General features: G+C 42.5%; 1 protein-coding gene across 11 annotated transcripts in view; it reads right to left on the bottom strand.

Annotated features, from left to right (window-relative positions):
• The window catches only part of PPFIA2 (PTPRF interacting protein alpha 2), a 570,637-nt gene that overhangs the window by 14,187 nt on the left and 538,238 nt on the right, over positions 1–18,212 (bottom strand). For all 11 annotated transcript variants that reach the window (XM_069764416.1, XM_069764417.1, XM_069764412.1 and 8 more), the window contains 2 exons: positions 17,669–17,844; positions 7,638–7,706 (listed from right to left, as the gene is read on the bottom strand). In XM_069764416.1, coding sequence (XP_069620517.1) covers positions 7,638–7,706; positions 17,669–17,844 — 245 coding nt within the window. The remainder of the gene's footprint in view (positions 1–7,637; positions 7,707–17,668; positions 17,845–18,212) is intronic.

Below are 18,212 nucleotides of genomic sequence, written 5' to 3'. Positions count from 1 at the left end.
TCCAGAAAGGTATCCAGTCCCCTCTTAAGTTTAAAGTAAAGAATCACTCATTACAACATCATACGGCAGAGAGTTCCATAGTCTCACTGCTCTTACAGTTAAGAACCCGTGTCTGTTATTATGCCTAAACCTTCTTTCCTCCAGACGTAGAGGATGCCCCCTTGTCCCTGTCTCAGGTCTATGATTATAAAGATCACCAGAAAGGTTTTTGTACTGTCCCCTCATATATTTATACATTAAAATAAGATCACCCCTTAGTCTTCGTTTTTCCAAACTAAATAGCCCCAAGTGTAATAACCTATCTTGGTATTGCAGACCCCCCAGTCCTCTAATAACCTTGGTCGCTCTTCTCTGCACCTGCTCCAGTTCAGAGACCAGAATTGTGCACAGTATTCTAAGTGTGGTCGAACTAGTGACTTGTATAGAGGTAAAATTATGTTCTCCTCATGAGCATCTATGCCTCTTTTAATGCATCCCATTATTTTATTTGCCTTTGTAGCAGATGCCTGACACTGGCCACTAAATGTGAGTTTGTCATCCACCCATACACCCAGGTCTTTTTCATTGACGGCTTTGCCCAGAGTTTTAGAATTAAGCACATAGTTATACATTTTATTACTTCTACCCAAGTGCATGACCTTACATTTATCCCCATTAAGGCTCATTTGCCATTTATCTGCCCAAGCTTCTAGTTTACATAAATCATCCTGTAATATAAAATTGTCCTCCTCTGTATTGATTACCCTGCAGAGTTTATTGTCATCTGCAAATATTGAAATTCTACTCTGAATGCCCCCTACAAGGTCATTAATAAATATGTTAAAAAGAAGAGGGCCCAATACTGACCCCTGTGGTACCCCACTGCTAACCATGACCCAGACCGAGTGTGCTCCATTAATAACCACCCTTTGTTTCCTATCCCTGAGCCAGCTCTTAACCCACTTACACATATTTTCCCCTATCCCCATTATTCTCATTTTATGTATCAACCTTTTGTGTGGCAACGTATTAAAAGCTTTTGAAAAGTCCATATATACTACGTCCACTGGGTTTCATTGGTCAAGTCCGGAACTTACCTCTTCATAGAAATTGATCAGATTAGTCTGACAGGAACGGTCCCTAGTAAACCCGTGCTGATACTGGGTCATGAGGTTATTCCTCTTCAGATACTCCAGTATAGCATCCCTTAGAATGCCCTCCAGGATTTTACCCACAGTAGAGGTTAAGCTTACTGGCCTATAATTTCCGAGTTCAGTTTTTGTCCCCTTTTTGAATATTGGCACCACATTTGCTATACGCCAGTCCTGTGGTACAGACCCTGTTATTATGGAGTCTTTAAAGATTAAAAATAATGGTCTATCAATGACTGTACTTAATACCTGAAGTACTCGGGGGTGTATCCCATCTGGGCCCGGAGATTTGTCAATTTTAGTGATTTTTAGACGCTGCCGTACTTCCTGCTGGGTTAAGCAGGTGACACTTAATGGGGGATTTTTGTTATCACCGATCATATTGTCTGCCATGGAATCTTCTTGTGTAAATACTGATGAAAAAAAGTCATTTAGCATATTGGCTTTTTCCTCATCTTCATCCACTATTTCACCCAGACTATTTTTAAGGGGGCCAACACTATCATTTTTTAGTTTCTTACTATTTACGCAGTTAAAGAATATTTGGGGATTATTTTTTCTCTCTGGCAATGAGTCTCTCTGTCTCAATCTTAGCTGCCTTGATTTTGCTTTTTACAGGATTTATTTAATTTTCTGTATTTATTTAATGCCTCCTCACTACCTACCGTATTTCCCGGCGTATAAGACGACTTTTTAACCCCTAAAAATTGTCCCAGAAGTCGGGGGTCGTCTTATACGCCGGGTACGGCATGTGCAGGGAGCGATCCTGCATTTCGGCGTGTGGTTCCCAGGGTCTGGAGGAGAGGAGACTCTCCTTCAGGCCCTGAGATCAATATTCATGTTAAAAATAAAGAATAAAAATAAAAAACATGGAACCACACGCCGTATAAGATGACTGGGCGTATAAGATGACCCCCGTCTTATACGGCGGGCATATCCCAAATTCCATATTTTATATGGAAAAGTTGGGGGTCGTCTTATACGCCCAGTCGTCTTATACGCCAGAAAATACGGTACTTCCTTTAATTCTCTAAATGCTTTCTTTTTGTCCCTTATTGCACCCCTTACAGCTCTATTTAGCCATACTGGTTTCCTATTTCTAGTATGCTTATTCCCATATGGTATATACTGTGCACAGGTCCTATCCAGGGTGCGAATAAATGTCTCCCATTTTCTTTGTGTATTTTTATGTCTCAGGATATCGTCCCAGTTAATTGCACCAAGATCATCTCTCATCCGTTGGAAATTTGCCCTCCTGAAGTTTAGTGTCCTTGTAACCCCTCTACTACACATCTTATTAAAGGATACATGAAAACTTATTATTTTGTGATCACTATTCCCCAAGTGACCCCTAACCCTTATATTTGATATGCGGTCTGGCCTGTTGGTTAATATTAGGTCTAGCAGTGCCCCCCTTCTTGTTGGGTCCTGAACCAGTTGTGAAAGGTAATTCTCTCATAGTTGTCAAAAACCGATTACCTTTGCTGGAACTGCAGGTTTATGTTCCCCAATCTATTTCAGGGTAGTTGAAGTCCCCCATAATAATGACTTCCCCTTGAATCGCAGCTTCATCTATTTGCTTTATGAGGATATTCTCCTTTGCTTACATTATTTTTGGAGACTTATAACAAACCCCTATCAGTAATTTATTATTTTTTTCCCCCTCCCCTTATCTCCACCCACAGGGACTCGACATTTTCATTAGATTCACCCATATTATCACGCAGGATGGATTATAAGGATGATTTTACATATAGACACAAACCTCGCCCTCGCTTATCCATTCGGTAATTTCTGAACAGACTATAGCCCTGCAAGTTAACAGCTCAGTCATGGCTCTCATCCAGCCACGTTTCAGATATCCCCACCATGTCATAATTATGCTCAAACAACATTAATTCTAATTCCTCCATTTTGTTGGCGTGGCTTCTAGTATTAGTATACACACACTTTATGTATCTCTCTGTACCTCTATTCTTTCTTAAATTATTAACTGTTCTAACCCCACCCCCCATGCCACCGCCACCCCCAACTTCCTTATTTGTGCCCAGGTCTCTATCTGCACTATCTTCCCCTCCTATAAAATGAATACCCTCCCCCCAATCCCTAGTTTAAACACTCCTCCAACCTTTTAGCCATTTTCTCCCTCAGCACAGCTGCACCTTCCCCATTGAGAGGCAGCCCGTCCCTAGCGTAGAGCCTGTTGCCAACTGAGAAGTCGGCCCAGTTCTGCAGGAACCCAAACCCCTCCTTTCTACACCAATTCTTGAGCCACTTATTAACCTCCCTAATCTCTCATTCCTCTCTGGCGTGGCACGTGGTACAGGCAGTATTTTGGAAAATACCACGTTGGAGGTCCTTGCTTTCAGCATGCAGCCTAATTCCCTGAAATCATTTTTAAGGACCTTCCACCTACCTCTAACTTTTTCATTTGTGCCAATGTGCACCATGACCGCTGGGTCCTCACCAGCCCCTCCCAGTGGTCTGTCAACCCAATCAGCGATGTGTCGGACTCGAGCGCCAGGTAGGCAGCACACCGTTCGACTATCCCTGTCTTTGTAACAGATTGCCCTATCTGTTCCCCTAATAATTGAATCCCCAACTACCAGCACCTGTCTGGCCTGCCCTGCTCTCCTATTTCCCTCCTTACTGTAGCAGTAACTCCTCCGGCTTTCAGAGGACATGCCTGGCTGCAGCAGTGCTACCTTTGTACTGGCACCCCCCTCATCTGCCAACTTAGCAAACTTATTGGGGTGTGCCAGATCAGGACTAGCCTCCCTGGCACTCTTCCCTCTACCCTGCTTTCTAACTGTCACCCAGCTTGCTACTTCATCGTCCTGCAGCTCCATCCTACCATCTCCCCCCTCATCTATCCCATTGAGCGTCTGCTCCGTGAGCAGAAGACTCCTCTCCATATTGTCAATGGATCTCAGTGTTGCCAGCTCCACATTTAGATCCAGAAGCTGGGCTTCCAAATTCACAACGTGCTCACATCTCGCACAGCAGTATGCACCCTCGACTGGCTGCTCAAGAATTGCATACATGTGGCAAGATGTGCACTGGATGGCATTAACAAGAGTGGAGCACATTTCCTAATGGAGATTGCACCACACAGAAAAGTTAAATAAAAAATAAATGCAAAGTATTAATAAAATACAGACAGAAATTCAGTAATTCCTCCCTTGGAAACTTCCTGAATCCACAGTCACACACTTACCGCCATTCGCACTTACGCTCAGGTCACACACTTCTCTTTCCACTCAGCAACAATCCACCTTGCTGTTCAATGCACTTCCAAAAAGGACTTGAGCCCCAACCAGCTGCCCCTTATAAACCCCTGATTATGAGCCCGCACCCTAAATTAACCCCTTGTGAATAAAGCTATTCCCAATTCAGCAACTCACACCAATTCACACAGGTATTTGTTAAAGGTTTTCCAAATACCTCTTCACTGAATTACAAGTCACACACACTTACCGCCGTTCGCACTTACGCTCAGATCACACTCAGCTCATTCACACTCGCTATGCTGAAGACTTAAAGTTTTTTTTCTCTTTCCCCTCAGCAGCAATCCACCTTGCTGTTCAATGCACTTCCACTGAGTCAGTCAAATCTGCAGCAAAAATGCAGGTGTAAAAAGGTTTGTGTATTTGCTGCAGATTTGCTGCCAAAAACGCTGCAAATTATCACAGGGAAATGATGTCAGAAGGAGGAAGAGTGTGTGGGTGGAGAATATGTGTGTCTCTGTGTGGGCAGAGAATATATGTGTCTGTCTGTGTGTGTGTCTTTGTGTGTCTGTCAGTCTGTGTGTGTATCTGTGTCTGTCTGTGTTTGTATACCCATGCGACGTGTGTAAGCAGGCGTCATCTGATGGGAATACTACTCCCATCCAGACACGTGTTTTGTCACATACAGCTCTGGCAAAAATTAAGAGACCACCACATCAAAACCCAGTCATGGGCAGCCCAATCTCCAGACCTGAACCCCATTGAAAACCTCTGGAATGTAATCAAGAGGATGATGGATAGTCACAAGCCATCAAACAAAGAACTGCTTACATTTTTGAGCCAGAAGCAGTGAGAAAGACTGGTGGAAAGCATGCCAAGACGCATGAAAGCTGTGATTAAAAATCATGGTTATTCCACAAAATATTGATTTCTGGACTCTTCCTGAGTTAAAACATTAGTATTGTTATTTCTAAATGATTATGAACTTGTTTTCTTTGCATTATTTGAGGTCTGAAAGCACTGATTTTTTTTTACATTTTGACCATTTTTCTTTGTCAGAAAAGAATAAAAAATGTATTGCTTGGAAATTCGGAGACGTTGTCAGAAGTTTATAGAATAAATGAACAATTTACTCAAAAATATACCTATAAAGAGAAAAATCAGACAAACTGAACATTTTGCAGTGGTCTCTTAATTTTTGCCAGAGCTGTATAACAGAGACAGCATAAGCCGATGATGGGATAATAGTCTCATCATCCGGCGCCTGTGTTCAATTGTAAAAAAAATCTAAACATTTACATATTCACATACAAAATACATACTCACTGAATGCCTAATCCCCGATTCCCCTTGTCTCCTGCAAACAATCAAAAATAATAAACCAACATATACTCACCTTTCTGCCGTAGTCCATTTAATACCAAGTGTCCCACATCGATCTCACCCGGCCACCAGCGATACACTGACAGGAGGTAGTCGCTCCCGCAGTGTATCACTGAGCCACTGTGAGAGTTCACCAGAGTTCATCAGCTGATCAGCTCTGGTGCTCTCACTTACGGCACTGCTGCGTGAGAAAGTTCTCACACAGCAGTAGTGCCGTAAGTGCAAGCACCGGAGTTGATCAGCTCATGCACTCCAGTGAACTCTCACAGCAGCTCAGTGAGACTCTGCGGGAGCAATTACCTCCTGTCAGTGTATTGCCGGAGGCCGAGTAGAGCGGTCTCTCCCGATCTGAATGTTCTACATGTGAGATCGCCGTGGGACACTCTGTATTAAATGGACTACATCGGACGTGATAGTATTATATGTTGGTTTATTATTTTTTGATTGTTTGCAGGAGATGAGGGCGTTGGGGATTATGCGTTCAGTAAGTATGGTAAATTTAGATTCAATAAATGAGTGTGTGATTATTTCAAATAAAGGACTTTATTCTGGACGTGTCTTTATTTACCATGTAACTATAGGATTAGTAATGGATAGGTGTCTTATATTATTATTATTATTATTTATACTTATAGATGCCTCTCCATTAATAACCTGTGGGCTTGATGTCACCTGACAATACAAAGGTGACATCAACCCCACAAGTATGAACCCCACTTGCCACCACTACAGGGCAAGTGGGAAGAGCGAGGCTAAGTGCCTGAATTAGCGCATCTATAAGATGCGTAATTTCTGGGGTGGCTCAGAGCTGATGATTTTAGCCTTAGGGGATACCAATATCCATGGCCCCTTCCCAGGCTATTATACCAGCCTGCAGCTGTCTGTCTAGCCTTTGCTGGTTCGATTTTATAGGGGGACCTCATGTCAATTTTTTTCTGGGGTTCCCCTGCAAACTAGCCAGTAAAGGCTAAGCAAACAGCTGTGAGCTGATATTAATAGACTGGGAGCTATTGGCTCCCAGAATATTAACATCAGCCATTGGCTTTCCCTCTGCTGGCTATGAAAATTATGAGGGAGCACACGCAATTTTTTAATAACATTTTTTGAAAAATAAACACATATTGGATTTCACGCAGATTTCTGACAGTTGCTTTTTTGTTACAGCATATGTAGGTTAACTATGTTAAAGCTCCTACATAGGCTAGTGTGTGTGTCTTTATTTAATATTGAGCGTATCTGGCTGAAGAGGTTGAAAAACGAAATTACATCACAATTCTTTTTTTTTTTTTAATACATCTATATTTAGCTTTATGGATTTACAAAAACGCATGAAAAACCAAGAGATGCAGAAACCTTGCAGAAACTTCTGCGAGCAACTACGCAACGTGTGCAGATAGCCTAAGACTAGAAGCAAAAATCTTAAATTAGCAGCACCTTTGCTGCACTGAAATAAAAAAAAATCCTGGAGTGGTGCTTGACTTCATAACATCAAATACATGAACGTGTGGATCAGCATTGAAATTCGAGACTGAATTGTACTGTCTGTGCCCACCATATTATTAATTCCTCATCTTACCTTATTATTACACTATGTATAGAAGGAATTATTTCCTTCCACTACAACTATTACATACAAGTTCAAGAGTTAATTTGCCTCCATGTATCTGAGATGCATGGAGTCTTGTCTGAGCCTAAAAATTGGCGCACCACTGAGACTAAACGCAGTGTTACCTCTTTTGAGTTATACTTTTTCAAACGTATTTTCAAGACATTTAAAATAGTAAACGATATGACTCGCTATCACTGCCATGTATGAGCGGCATCAGAACCCAAACCACCGCAGGACGAGAGGAGAATCTCCCAGGTTAGAACTGACTTGGGAAAAAAGCAGTATTACCTCATCAAGTCTTCTTTCAGTTCCAAGTGCCAATAAATTATTATATTCTCTTTCTAAGATTTGTCTTGCCTGAAAATAAAAAGTTTAGAAATTGTTTATTAACTGACAAATATTCAAGCACTTAAAGTGGTTTCTCCACGAATAAAGTTGATTTTAATGAGTAGATCTTGGAATAATAATAAGTTCCACAATTGGATGTGTTTAAATAAAATGTTCCTGTGCTGAGATAATCTTATAAATGGGCCCCGGCTGTGTCCTCCAGGACAGGGGAGGAAGCAAAAGAGTATACAGACAGGACAGCAGGGGATCACAAATGATTCTTTCTGTGAAGCAAAACATTTCATTGACTGTTTTTAAATATGTTTTACCTCACAGCATGTCTGTTGTAATATCTGCTTTCTCATGTTATATTTTCAGCCACATTGATGTGTTATTTGCTATGTTATAAAGTGCACCAGGTAGAGACGAGCAGGTCTGCCAAGATTTAAATCCAACAAATCACATATATTTTACAGCGAAATTAGATTTGCAGCACAGTCGTTCGATGCAAATTGAATGTAGCTCATTGTGCTCTGGGGACTTTCCAGATGCCAGGGGATGATACAAAGTAAGATGTAGAAAAAAAAATGTCATAATAATAATAGCAAATACCGTAGCTCTAATTATAAATATAGTATAGTTCTCCTGATAACCTATGCCGTTACCTCATGTACAGGGTATTGTAGTAGCTTATATAGCCATGGTTATGATCACTAGCAACTAATTAACTGTCACTATATGAGTGGCTGTATCCATGTATTCCTAAGCTACTGCAATGGCCTGCACATGGGGTAAGTAATATAGTGAATCAGAAGAACTAAACTACATTTCTAATTGTCGGTATTTGCTAATATTATTATTATTTTTATTATTACGCCTACTACATTTTGGGATAGGATCTTGGAGATGGGAATACCCCTTTAAGGTGCGCATAAACGTTAAATGGGTCCTCCGGGAATAGAAAAGAAAAAAATTACTGAAGAAAATATCATAAATAATGTCCTAGATACATTTAATTATCAAATCACTATAATTTTGACATTTTTTCTAGAGAGAGAACCACTATAGAATTAACCCCTTTCTGCCATTGGACGTAATATTCCGTCCATGTGGGGTGGGCCTTAATTCCCAAGGACGGAATATTACGTCCAGCGCGATCAGCCGCGCTCACGGGGGAAGCGCGGCCGATCACGCAGCTGACATCCGGCACTATGTGCCAGGAGCGGTCACGGACCGCCCCCGGCACATTAACCCCTGGCACACCGCGATCAAAGATGATCGCGATGTGGCGGCGGTGCAGGGAAGCATCGCGCAGGGAGGGGGCTCCCTGCGGGCTTCCCTGAGAACCCCGCAGCAACGCGATGTGATCGCGTTGCTCCGGGGGTCTCTTACCTCCTCCCTGCAGCAAGTCCCGGATCCAAGATGGCCGCGGATCCGGGTCCTGCAGGGAGGGAGGTGGCTTACCAAGTGCCTGCTCAGAGCAGGCGCTTGGTAACGCTGCAGCGCTGTTTGACAGATCGGTGATCTGTCAGAGTGCTGTGCAAACTGGCAGATCACCGATCTGTGATGTCCCCCCCGGGACAAAGTAAAAAAGTTAAAAAAAAAATTTCCAAGTGTGTAAAAAAAACAAAAAAAACAAAACCTAAATAATGAAAAAAAAAAAAATATTATTCCCATAAATACATTTCTTTATCTAAATAAAAAAAACAAAACAATAAAAGTACACATATTTAGTATCGTCGCGTCCGTAACAACCCGACCTATAAAGCTGTCCCACTAGTTAACCCCTTCAGTAAACACCGTAAGAAAAAAAAAAAAAACGAGGCAAAAAACAACGCTTTATTATCGTACCGCCGAACAAAAAGTGGAATAACACGCGATCAAAAAGACGGATATAAATAACCATGGTACCTCTGAAAGCGTCATCTTGTCCCGCAAAAAATGAGCCATGATACAGCAACATCAGCAAAAAAATAAAAAAGTTATAGTCCTCAGAATAAAGCAATGCAAAAATAATTATTTTTTCTATAAAATAGTTTTTATCGTATAAAAGTGCCAAAACATAAAAAAATTATATAAATGAGGTGTCGCTGTAATCGTACTGACCCGAAGAATAAAACTGCTTTATCAATTTTACCAAACGCGGAACGGTATAAACCCCTCCCCCAAAAGAAATTCATGAATAGCTGGGTTTTGGTCATTCTGCCTCACAAAAATTGGAATAAAAAGCGATCAAAAAATGTCACGTGCCCGAAAATGTTACCAATAAAAACGTCAACTCGTCCCGCAAAAAACAAGACCTCACATGACTCTATGGACTCAAATATGGAAAAATTATAGCTCTCAAAATGTGGTAACGCAAAAAATATTTTTTGCAATAAAAAGCGTCTTTCAGTGTGTGACGGCTGCCAATCATAAAAATCCGCTAAAAAACCCGCTATAAAAGTAAATCAAACCCCCCTTCATCACCCCCTTAGTTAGGGAAAAATTAAAAAATTAAAAAAAATGTATTTATTTCCATTTTCCCATTAGGGTTAGGGTTAGGGCTAGGGTTAGGGTTAGGGTTAGGGCTAGGGTTAGGGTTAGGGCTAGGGCTAGGGTTAGGGTTAGGGCTAGGGTTAGGGCTAGGGTTGGGGCTAGGGTTAGGGTTGGGGCTAGGGTTAGGGTTAAGGCTACAGTTAGGGTTGGGGCTAAAGTTAGGGTTAGGGTTTGGATTACATTTGCGGTTGGGATTAGGATTAGGGGTGTGTCTGTGTTAGAGGTGTGGTTAGGGTTACCGTTGGGATTAGGGTTAGGGGTGTGTTTGGATTAGGGTTTCAGTTATAATTGGGGAGTTTCCACTGTTTAGACACATCAGGGGCTCTCCAAACGCGACATGGCGACCGATCTCAATTCCATCCAATTCTGCATTGAAAAAGTAAAACAGTGCTCCTTCACTTCCGAGCTCTCCCGTGTGCCCAAACAGGAGTTTACCCCAACATATGGGGTATCAGCGTACTCAGGACAAATTGGACAACAACTTTTGGGGTCCAATTTCTCCTGTTACCCTTGGGAAAATACAAAACTGGGGGCTAAAAAAAGATTTTTTATTTTCACGGCTCTGCGTTATAAACTGTAGTGAAACACTTGGGGGCTCAAAGTTCTCACAACACATCTAGATAAGTTCCTTGGGGGGTCTAGTTTCCAATATGGGGTCACTTGTGGGGGGTTTCTACTGTTTAGGTACATTAGGGGCTCTGCAAACACAATGTGACGCCTGCAGACCATTCCATCTAAGTCTGTATTCCAAATGGCGCTCCTTCCCTTCCGAGCCCTCCCATGCGCCCAAACGCTGGTTCTCCCCCACATATAGGGTATCAGCGCACTCAGGACAAATTGCACAACAACTTTTGGGGTCCAATTTCTCCTGTTACCCTCGGGAAAATACAAAACTGGGGGCTAAAAAATTATTTTTGTGGGAAAAAATTTTTGTTTTATTTTTACGGCTCTGCATTATAAACTTCTGTGAAGCTCTTATTGGGTCAAAGTGCTCACCACACATCTAGATAAGTTCCTTAGGGGGTCTACTTTTCAAAATGGTGTCACTTGTGGGGGGTTTCAATGTTTAGGCACATCAGTGGCTCTCCAAACGCAACATGGCGTCCCATCTCAATTCCAGTCAATTTTGCATTGAAAAGTCAAATGGCGCTCCTTCCCTTCCGAGCTCTCCCATGCGCCCAAACAGTGGTTTACCCCCACATATGGGGTATCAGAGTACTCAGGACAAATTGTGCAACAATGTTTGTCGTCCAATTTCTTCTCTTACCATTGGGAAAATAAAAAATTGGGGGCGAAAAGATAATTTTTGTGAAAAAAAAAGATTTTTTATTTTTACGGTTCTGCATTATAAACTTCTGTGAAGCACTTGGTGGGTCAAAGTGCTCACCACACCTCTAGATAAGTTCCTTAGGGGGTCTACTTTCCAAAATGGTGTCACTTGTGGGGGGTTTCAATGTTTAGGCACATCAGTGGCTCTCCAAACGCAACATGGCGTCCCATCTCAATTCCAGTCAATTTTGCATTGAAAAGTCAAATGGCGCTCCTTCCCTTCCGAGCTCTGCCATGAGCCCAAACTGTGGTTAACCCCCACATATGGGGTATCAGCGTACTCAGGACAAATTGTACAACAACCTTCGGGGTCCATTTTCTCCTGTAACCCTTGGTAAAATAAATCTAATTGGAGCTTAAGTAAATTGTTTGTGAAAAAAAGTTAAATGTTAATTTTTATTTAAACATTCCAAAAATTCCTGTGAAGCACCTGAAGGGTTAATAAACTTCTTGAATGTGGTTTTGAGAACCTTGAGGGGTGCAGTTTTTAGAATGGTGTCACACTTGGGTATTTTCTATCATATAGACCCCTCAAAATGACTTCAAATGAGATGTGGTCCCTAAAATAAAATGGTGTTGTAAAAATGAGAAATTGCTGGTCAACTTTTAACCCTTATAACTCCCTAACAAAAAAAAATTTTGGTTCCAAAATTGTGCTGATGTAAAGTAGACATGTGGGAAATGTTACTTATTAAGTATTTTGTGTGATATATCTCTGTGATTTATTTGTATAAAAATTCAAAGTTGGAAAATTGCGAAATGTTCAAAATTTTCGCCAAATTTCCGTTTTTTTCACAAATAAACGCAGGTAATATCAAAGAAATTTTACCACTATCATGAAGTACAATATGTCACGAGAAAACAATGTCAGAATCACCGGGATCCGTTGAAGCGTTCCAGAGTTATAACCTCATAAAGGGACAGTGGTCAGAATTGTAAAAATTGGCCCGGTCCATAACGTGCAAACCACCCTTGGGGGTAAAGGGGTTAAAATGCCATCACCTTGGTATACTGACATGCCTATGTGCATGTGCAATAAGAAGCCTCTCTGCTGTGACCCGGAGGTTCTTATATTGTTAGTCACATAGACACAGACGTTCGTCGGCATCTTCGGGTATGTTACCACGGTCATTAAACGCTGCGGGTTAGACACTGCGTACAGCCGCAACGTTCAAACTGCAGAGGCCAAATGTAACAGCATAATGGATGGGATTTCAAGAAACCCCATGCCGACTATGCGTGCTGGACGCCTCCGGCTTACCTTCGGAGATGAACATGCGGTACGTCTTTCCAGACCGCAGAATGTCTATTTATGTAGCGGAGACGTTCAATCTCCGCTGTGTAAATTACCCATACACTTTTATTAGATGAGGTAAAACCGCATTATCTTCCTAGACACATGCTTATTAAGTGCGGGAACACAGCTTACTACGTATGTGTACCAATTTAAATAATGGTGTACCTTGTTTAAGCCAGAAGTACACGTACAATGCAGTTCTCATGATCAGCTGATTGTGAGAACTGCAGTGAACATGACCACCAGGGACGGGTTATCTGCGGTCACTAGCCAAGTTCTCATGATCAGTTGATCGCGAGAACCGCAGAGCAGGTGACCGCCAGGGATGGGGTTATCTCCAGTCCTCAGCTTCAAACTCAGCTGTGTTCTCGATGTCAGGTTGAATGGTGGCATAATGTAATCGCTCAGCCAAAGATATCCAGGTGTAGCAGAGCTGGACTCATCATGGGACATTATGTATATTTTCTCGGCAGACAGGTAAGGAATATTGCTGCTTGTTTTTTTAATTCTCTTCCAGGAGACAAGGACGTCGGTGGAATAGGTGATGCAACAAGTATGGTTTAATTAAAATTTATTAAAGGAGTCAGCGTCATTATTTCAATTAAAATACTTTGCTCTTGGTGTCTATGTGTTTGTTTACAGATGCCTCTCCATTACTAAGCCGTGGGCTTGATGTCGTCTGACAACACAAAGGTGACATCAACCCCATAAATATGAACTCCACTTGCCACCGTTACAGGGCATGTGGGAAGAGCTGGATAAAGTACCACAATTGGCACATCTTTGGATGTGCCAATTGTGGGGTGGCTGCAGCTGCTATTTTTAGGCTGGTGAGGAAGGGCCAAAATCCACGGGCCTCACCAGCCTTAGAATACCAGGCTGCCACTGTCTGCTTTTTCCTTGGCTGGTTAACAAAAATAGGGGGCCCCCACGCTATTTTTTTGGGGAGGGCATCCAACTATTTTTGCTAACCATCTAAGGTAAGCAGACTGCTGCGTCCTGGTATTATCAGACTGTTAAGGTTCATGGATATTGTATTCTTACCAGCCTGAAATACCAGTTCCAGCAGTCTGCTTTACTCTGGCTGGTTAACAAATATAGGGAGACCCCACGCCATTTTTTTAATATTATTATTAATTTATTATTAAAGGAGGGGAGGACATAACATTAAACTGACCTCTCTCTGTGCTTTTCTCCATTTCCTGTGTCATGTACTTCTGGCTGTGTCACAAGATTCACCTTTATTTAAATTAGTACACATGCGTTTCCACACTTAATACGCATGTGATTAGGAAGATAATGCAGTTTTACTGCATCTAATGAAAGTGTATTGGTAATTTACGTAGTGGAGACTGAGCGTCTCCACCGCATAAACTGACATGCTGTGGTCTGGAAAGATAAGTAGAGCACTAAAGGCCCCTTCACATTAAGCGACGCTGCAGCGATACCGACAACGATCCGGATCGCTGCAGCGTCGCTGTTTGGTCGCTGGAGAGCTGTCACACAGACAGCTCTCCAGCGACCAACGATCCCGAAGTCCCCGGGTAACCAGGGTAAACATCGGGTTACTAAGCGCAGGGCCGCGCTTAGTAACCCGATGTTTACCCTGGTTACCAGCGTAAAAGTAAAAAAAAAAAAAACACTACATACTTACCTACCGCTGTCTGTCCCCGGCGCTGTGCTCTGCACTCCTCCTGTACTGGCTGTGAGCACAGCGGCCGGAAAGCAGAGCGGTGACGTCACCGCTCTGCTTTCCGGCTGAACCGACGCTCACAGCCAGTACAGGAGGAGTGCAGAGCAGAGCGCCGGGGACAGACAGCGGTAGGTACGTATGTAGTGTTTGTTTTTTTTTACTTTTACGCTGGTACGTTAAGGTACCTGATGGTCGCTGAACAAAGTCCAGAACTTTATTTCGTCGCTGGATCTCCCGTGGACATCGCTTGATCGGCGTGTGTGACACCGATCCAGCGATGTCTTCACTGGTAACCAGGGTAAACATCGGGTAACTAAGCGCAGGGCCGCGCTTAGTAACCCGATGTTTACCCTGGTTACCAGTGAAGACATCGCTGGATCGGTGTCACACACGCCGATCAAGCGATGTCCACGGGAGATCCAGCGACGAAATAAAGTTCTGGACTTTGTTCAGCGACCAACGATCTCCCAGCAGGGGCCTGATCGTTGGTCGCTGTCACACATAACGATTTCCTTAACAATATCGTTGCTACGTCACAAAAAGCAACGATATCGTTAACGATATCGTTATGTGTGAAGGTACCTTAAGGTGGAACAGTGTAAGGTCACCAGCATCGTAATAGAACCCAAATAGGGTATATTCAATCCAGAAAAAATGGGACCAAAGGAAGGACCATATTGGACCACTGCACTCAAATCGACAAAAACCAATAGAAAGGAAGCAGCATAAAGTCCAGATAAATATGTAGAACAAACTTTATTAATAATAATACCAGGTTTAAAAACGACAGGGGGAAATAATCCCCGTGCTGTACCCAGCACGCACCTACATGAACAGGGGACAGGTGCCTACAGTATAAATATATCCACATTGTAACCGAGACACGTATCACAGAAAAATCAAAGTGACTGTGCAAGTAAATAAAGTTCAAACACCTGCATTAAACACACAGGTCCAGAGGATTGTATAAAAGAGCACATACACAATGAGTAAAACTAATATACATACCAGTCAGTGTAGAAAGAATCCCGGCGTGGACTGGCACCTCACCCCTGTCCCCCCCGACACGCGTTTCGGCTATTGCCTTCAAGGGGTGAGAAAGGCAATAGTTCATGTAGGTGCGTGCCGAGTACAGCACGGGGATTATTTCCCCCTGTCGTTTTTAAACCTGTTATTATTGTTAATAAAGTTTGTTCTACATATTTATCTGGACTTTATGCTGCTTCCTTTCTATTGGTTTTTGTCGGTCTGGAAAGATGCCAGGCATGTCCGTCTCTGCGGGTGAGCCACAGGCGTCCGTGCACAAATAGTGGGCATGGGATTTCTTGAAATCCCATCCACTACTGTATGCTGTAACAGCTGGACGCTGCAGGTTGGACGCTGCGGATGCACGCAGCAGCAAACCCACAGCATTTACTGACCGTGTGCACATACCCCAATATATCTGCAACCAGGAAATCACTTTTTTTTTTCATTCCCAAGATCCAACTTTCAATTAGATTCATTTCAAGTGACAAAAAAAAAACACATGCAAAAACGCATCAAAAACGCAGGTGACCTGCCAGTGACCTCAGATGCAGATTTGCTGCAGATTTCACCTGCATCAAATCCTGCACAAACACATTCCAGATCCTGTGCACGTACCCTTCTTAGCTCAGCACATCTGCTTCCCCCAGTAGTATTAGTGGATCACATCTTCCTACATAGAAAGGAGTAGAAAGGAGGACGGACGCTCTTCCTGCACTTGCTCGCAGGCACCTCTCCCAACATTCTAGGACAGGTTTCTCTCAGCGAAAGAAGATGGCGGCCATTTTAATTTTATACTAGTTACCTCTCCCCCCAAAAAACTAATGATTTGCTAATTAAATGTATTTAGAGATTTATAGATACTGATATTTCCTTTAGTTGTTAGGGTTTTCTATTCCCGGAGAACCACAACAGCTTTCTCTCGCAAATTCACTATACTCAGGAACATTCAGCTTGAGCAAACGTTTCTGTGTCTTCAAAGAGGAGAGGGAATACTATAGCGGGCAGACACCAGCTTACCTCCATAGAGAACAAAAGGATTTATAACTCAAATTAACTAATCCTCCCTTCTAACGTCTTCTGTATGAGAAGAATTGGTGCTCCTGTACACACCTCAGATGGCCGGCTGAACGTTTATGCCTTTGGCCACTTTTAGATTCCCCCAACCAGTTACTCAATGTCAAAGGTAATGATGGACACATAATAATTAACTGTTGATTAGCCCATACTGTCTAATATGTACAGATGGGGCGGTCTAACCTACATGCTGAGAATAAGGCCGGTGTCACACTTGCGAGTGCAATGCGAGAAACTCACGCGAGTCTCTCACATCAATTCCTGGCACTGCGGCCGGCACTCGGGACCGGAGTGTGCGACTCCATGTGTTTATATGCAGATGAACGCTCCGGTCCGAACCACCGGTGGCAGTGCCAGGAATTAATGCGAGTTTTTCACATTGCAGTCGCAAGTGTGACACAGGCCTAAGGTGACTTATTTTCCTCTCCCTAGAAAACACTCGTGCATCAGTGGCCAATGTGTGGGCAAATCAAGGAAGATGGTTGTTCAATTAAAGGGAATCTATTACCACATTTATGCTACCCCAGCTGAGAGCAGCATGATGTAGGGACAGAGACCCTGATTTCCAGTGATATGTCACTTATTGGGCGCTTTAGAATGCTGAGCTCTGTGTAACCTCACCCACACCACTGGTTGACAAATTGATGTGTACTCTTTGCATAGGCAGAAAGCTATCAATCAGTGTGAATATATGAGAAGGGGTATATACAGAGCACATAAATACGGAGGACTACATGGCAGTAGGTTTACTATTTCGCTAGTGATAATCTTCTGTTGACAACACAGTGATTTTATTGAAACTACAGCAAGTAGTCCAGTAAGAGACACATTACCAGAATGAGGGTCTCTGCACCTACATTATTCTGCTCTCAGATTAAGTGGCAAAAAAACAGGTGACAGATTCCCTTTAACCAGACAAAAATGTAGTCAACCATCTTATGTGCATTACCAAAGTATGGTAAAATTATCATTCATTGTCAATTAATAAGTATATGGTCCATCTGTCACTCATGCCTGCACAAGGAGACTTACCTGAGTATTTTGTGTTGGAATTTGTAGTAATAGTGCTAAACTTGTGTAATCAAAGTTTTCATCCAAAGCAATGAGAGAACCGTGGACGCCACTTTCTAATATATTGTTTGCATAATCTCGAAGACCTATTGTTTGGATCCAACGGATCACGCGGTCATTGCTCCACACCAACACATCTGCAACCAGAGAAAGCAGGGAAAGCTCATCTTCAATATATCTGCATCTACTTTCATCAAATACTCACACTTCTAATGGACACAGTTTACAATTGCTTTTGACTTGGCATAAAAATGCACAACCTTTTTGGACAAATAGTTGTATCTATACTGATTTGTGCCTGACTTGAAATAGTTGCATGGTTTGCTAAGGTTATGTGCACACGTCAGGATTTCTTGCAGAAATTTTCCTGACAAAAACCGGACATTTCTGCCAGAAATCCGCATGCGTTTTTACCGCGATTTTGACGCGTTTTAACACGTTTTTGGTGCGTTTTTTCCCAAATGCATAGAATTGTGGGAAAAACGCAGAAAATCCGCAAAAATAA

This window comes from Ranitomeya imitator, chromosome 4 (assembly GCF_032444005.1).
Source record: "Ranitomeya imitator isolate aRanImi1 chromosome 4, aRanImi1.pri, whole genome shotgun sequence".
Lineage (NCBI taxonomy): Eukaryota > Metazoa > Chordata > Amphibia > Anura > Dendrobatidae > Ranitomeya > Ranitomeya imitator.
This window is presented reverse-complemented; position numbering and strand designations above follow the sequence as displayed.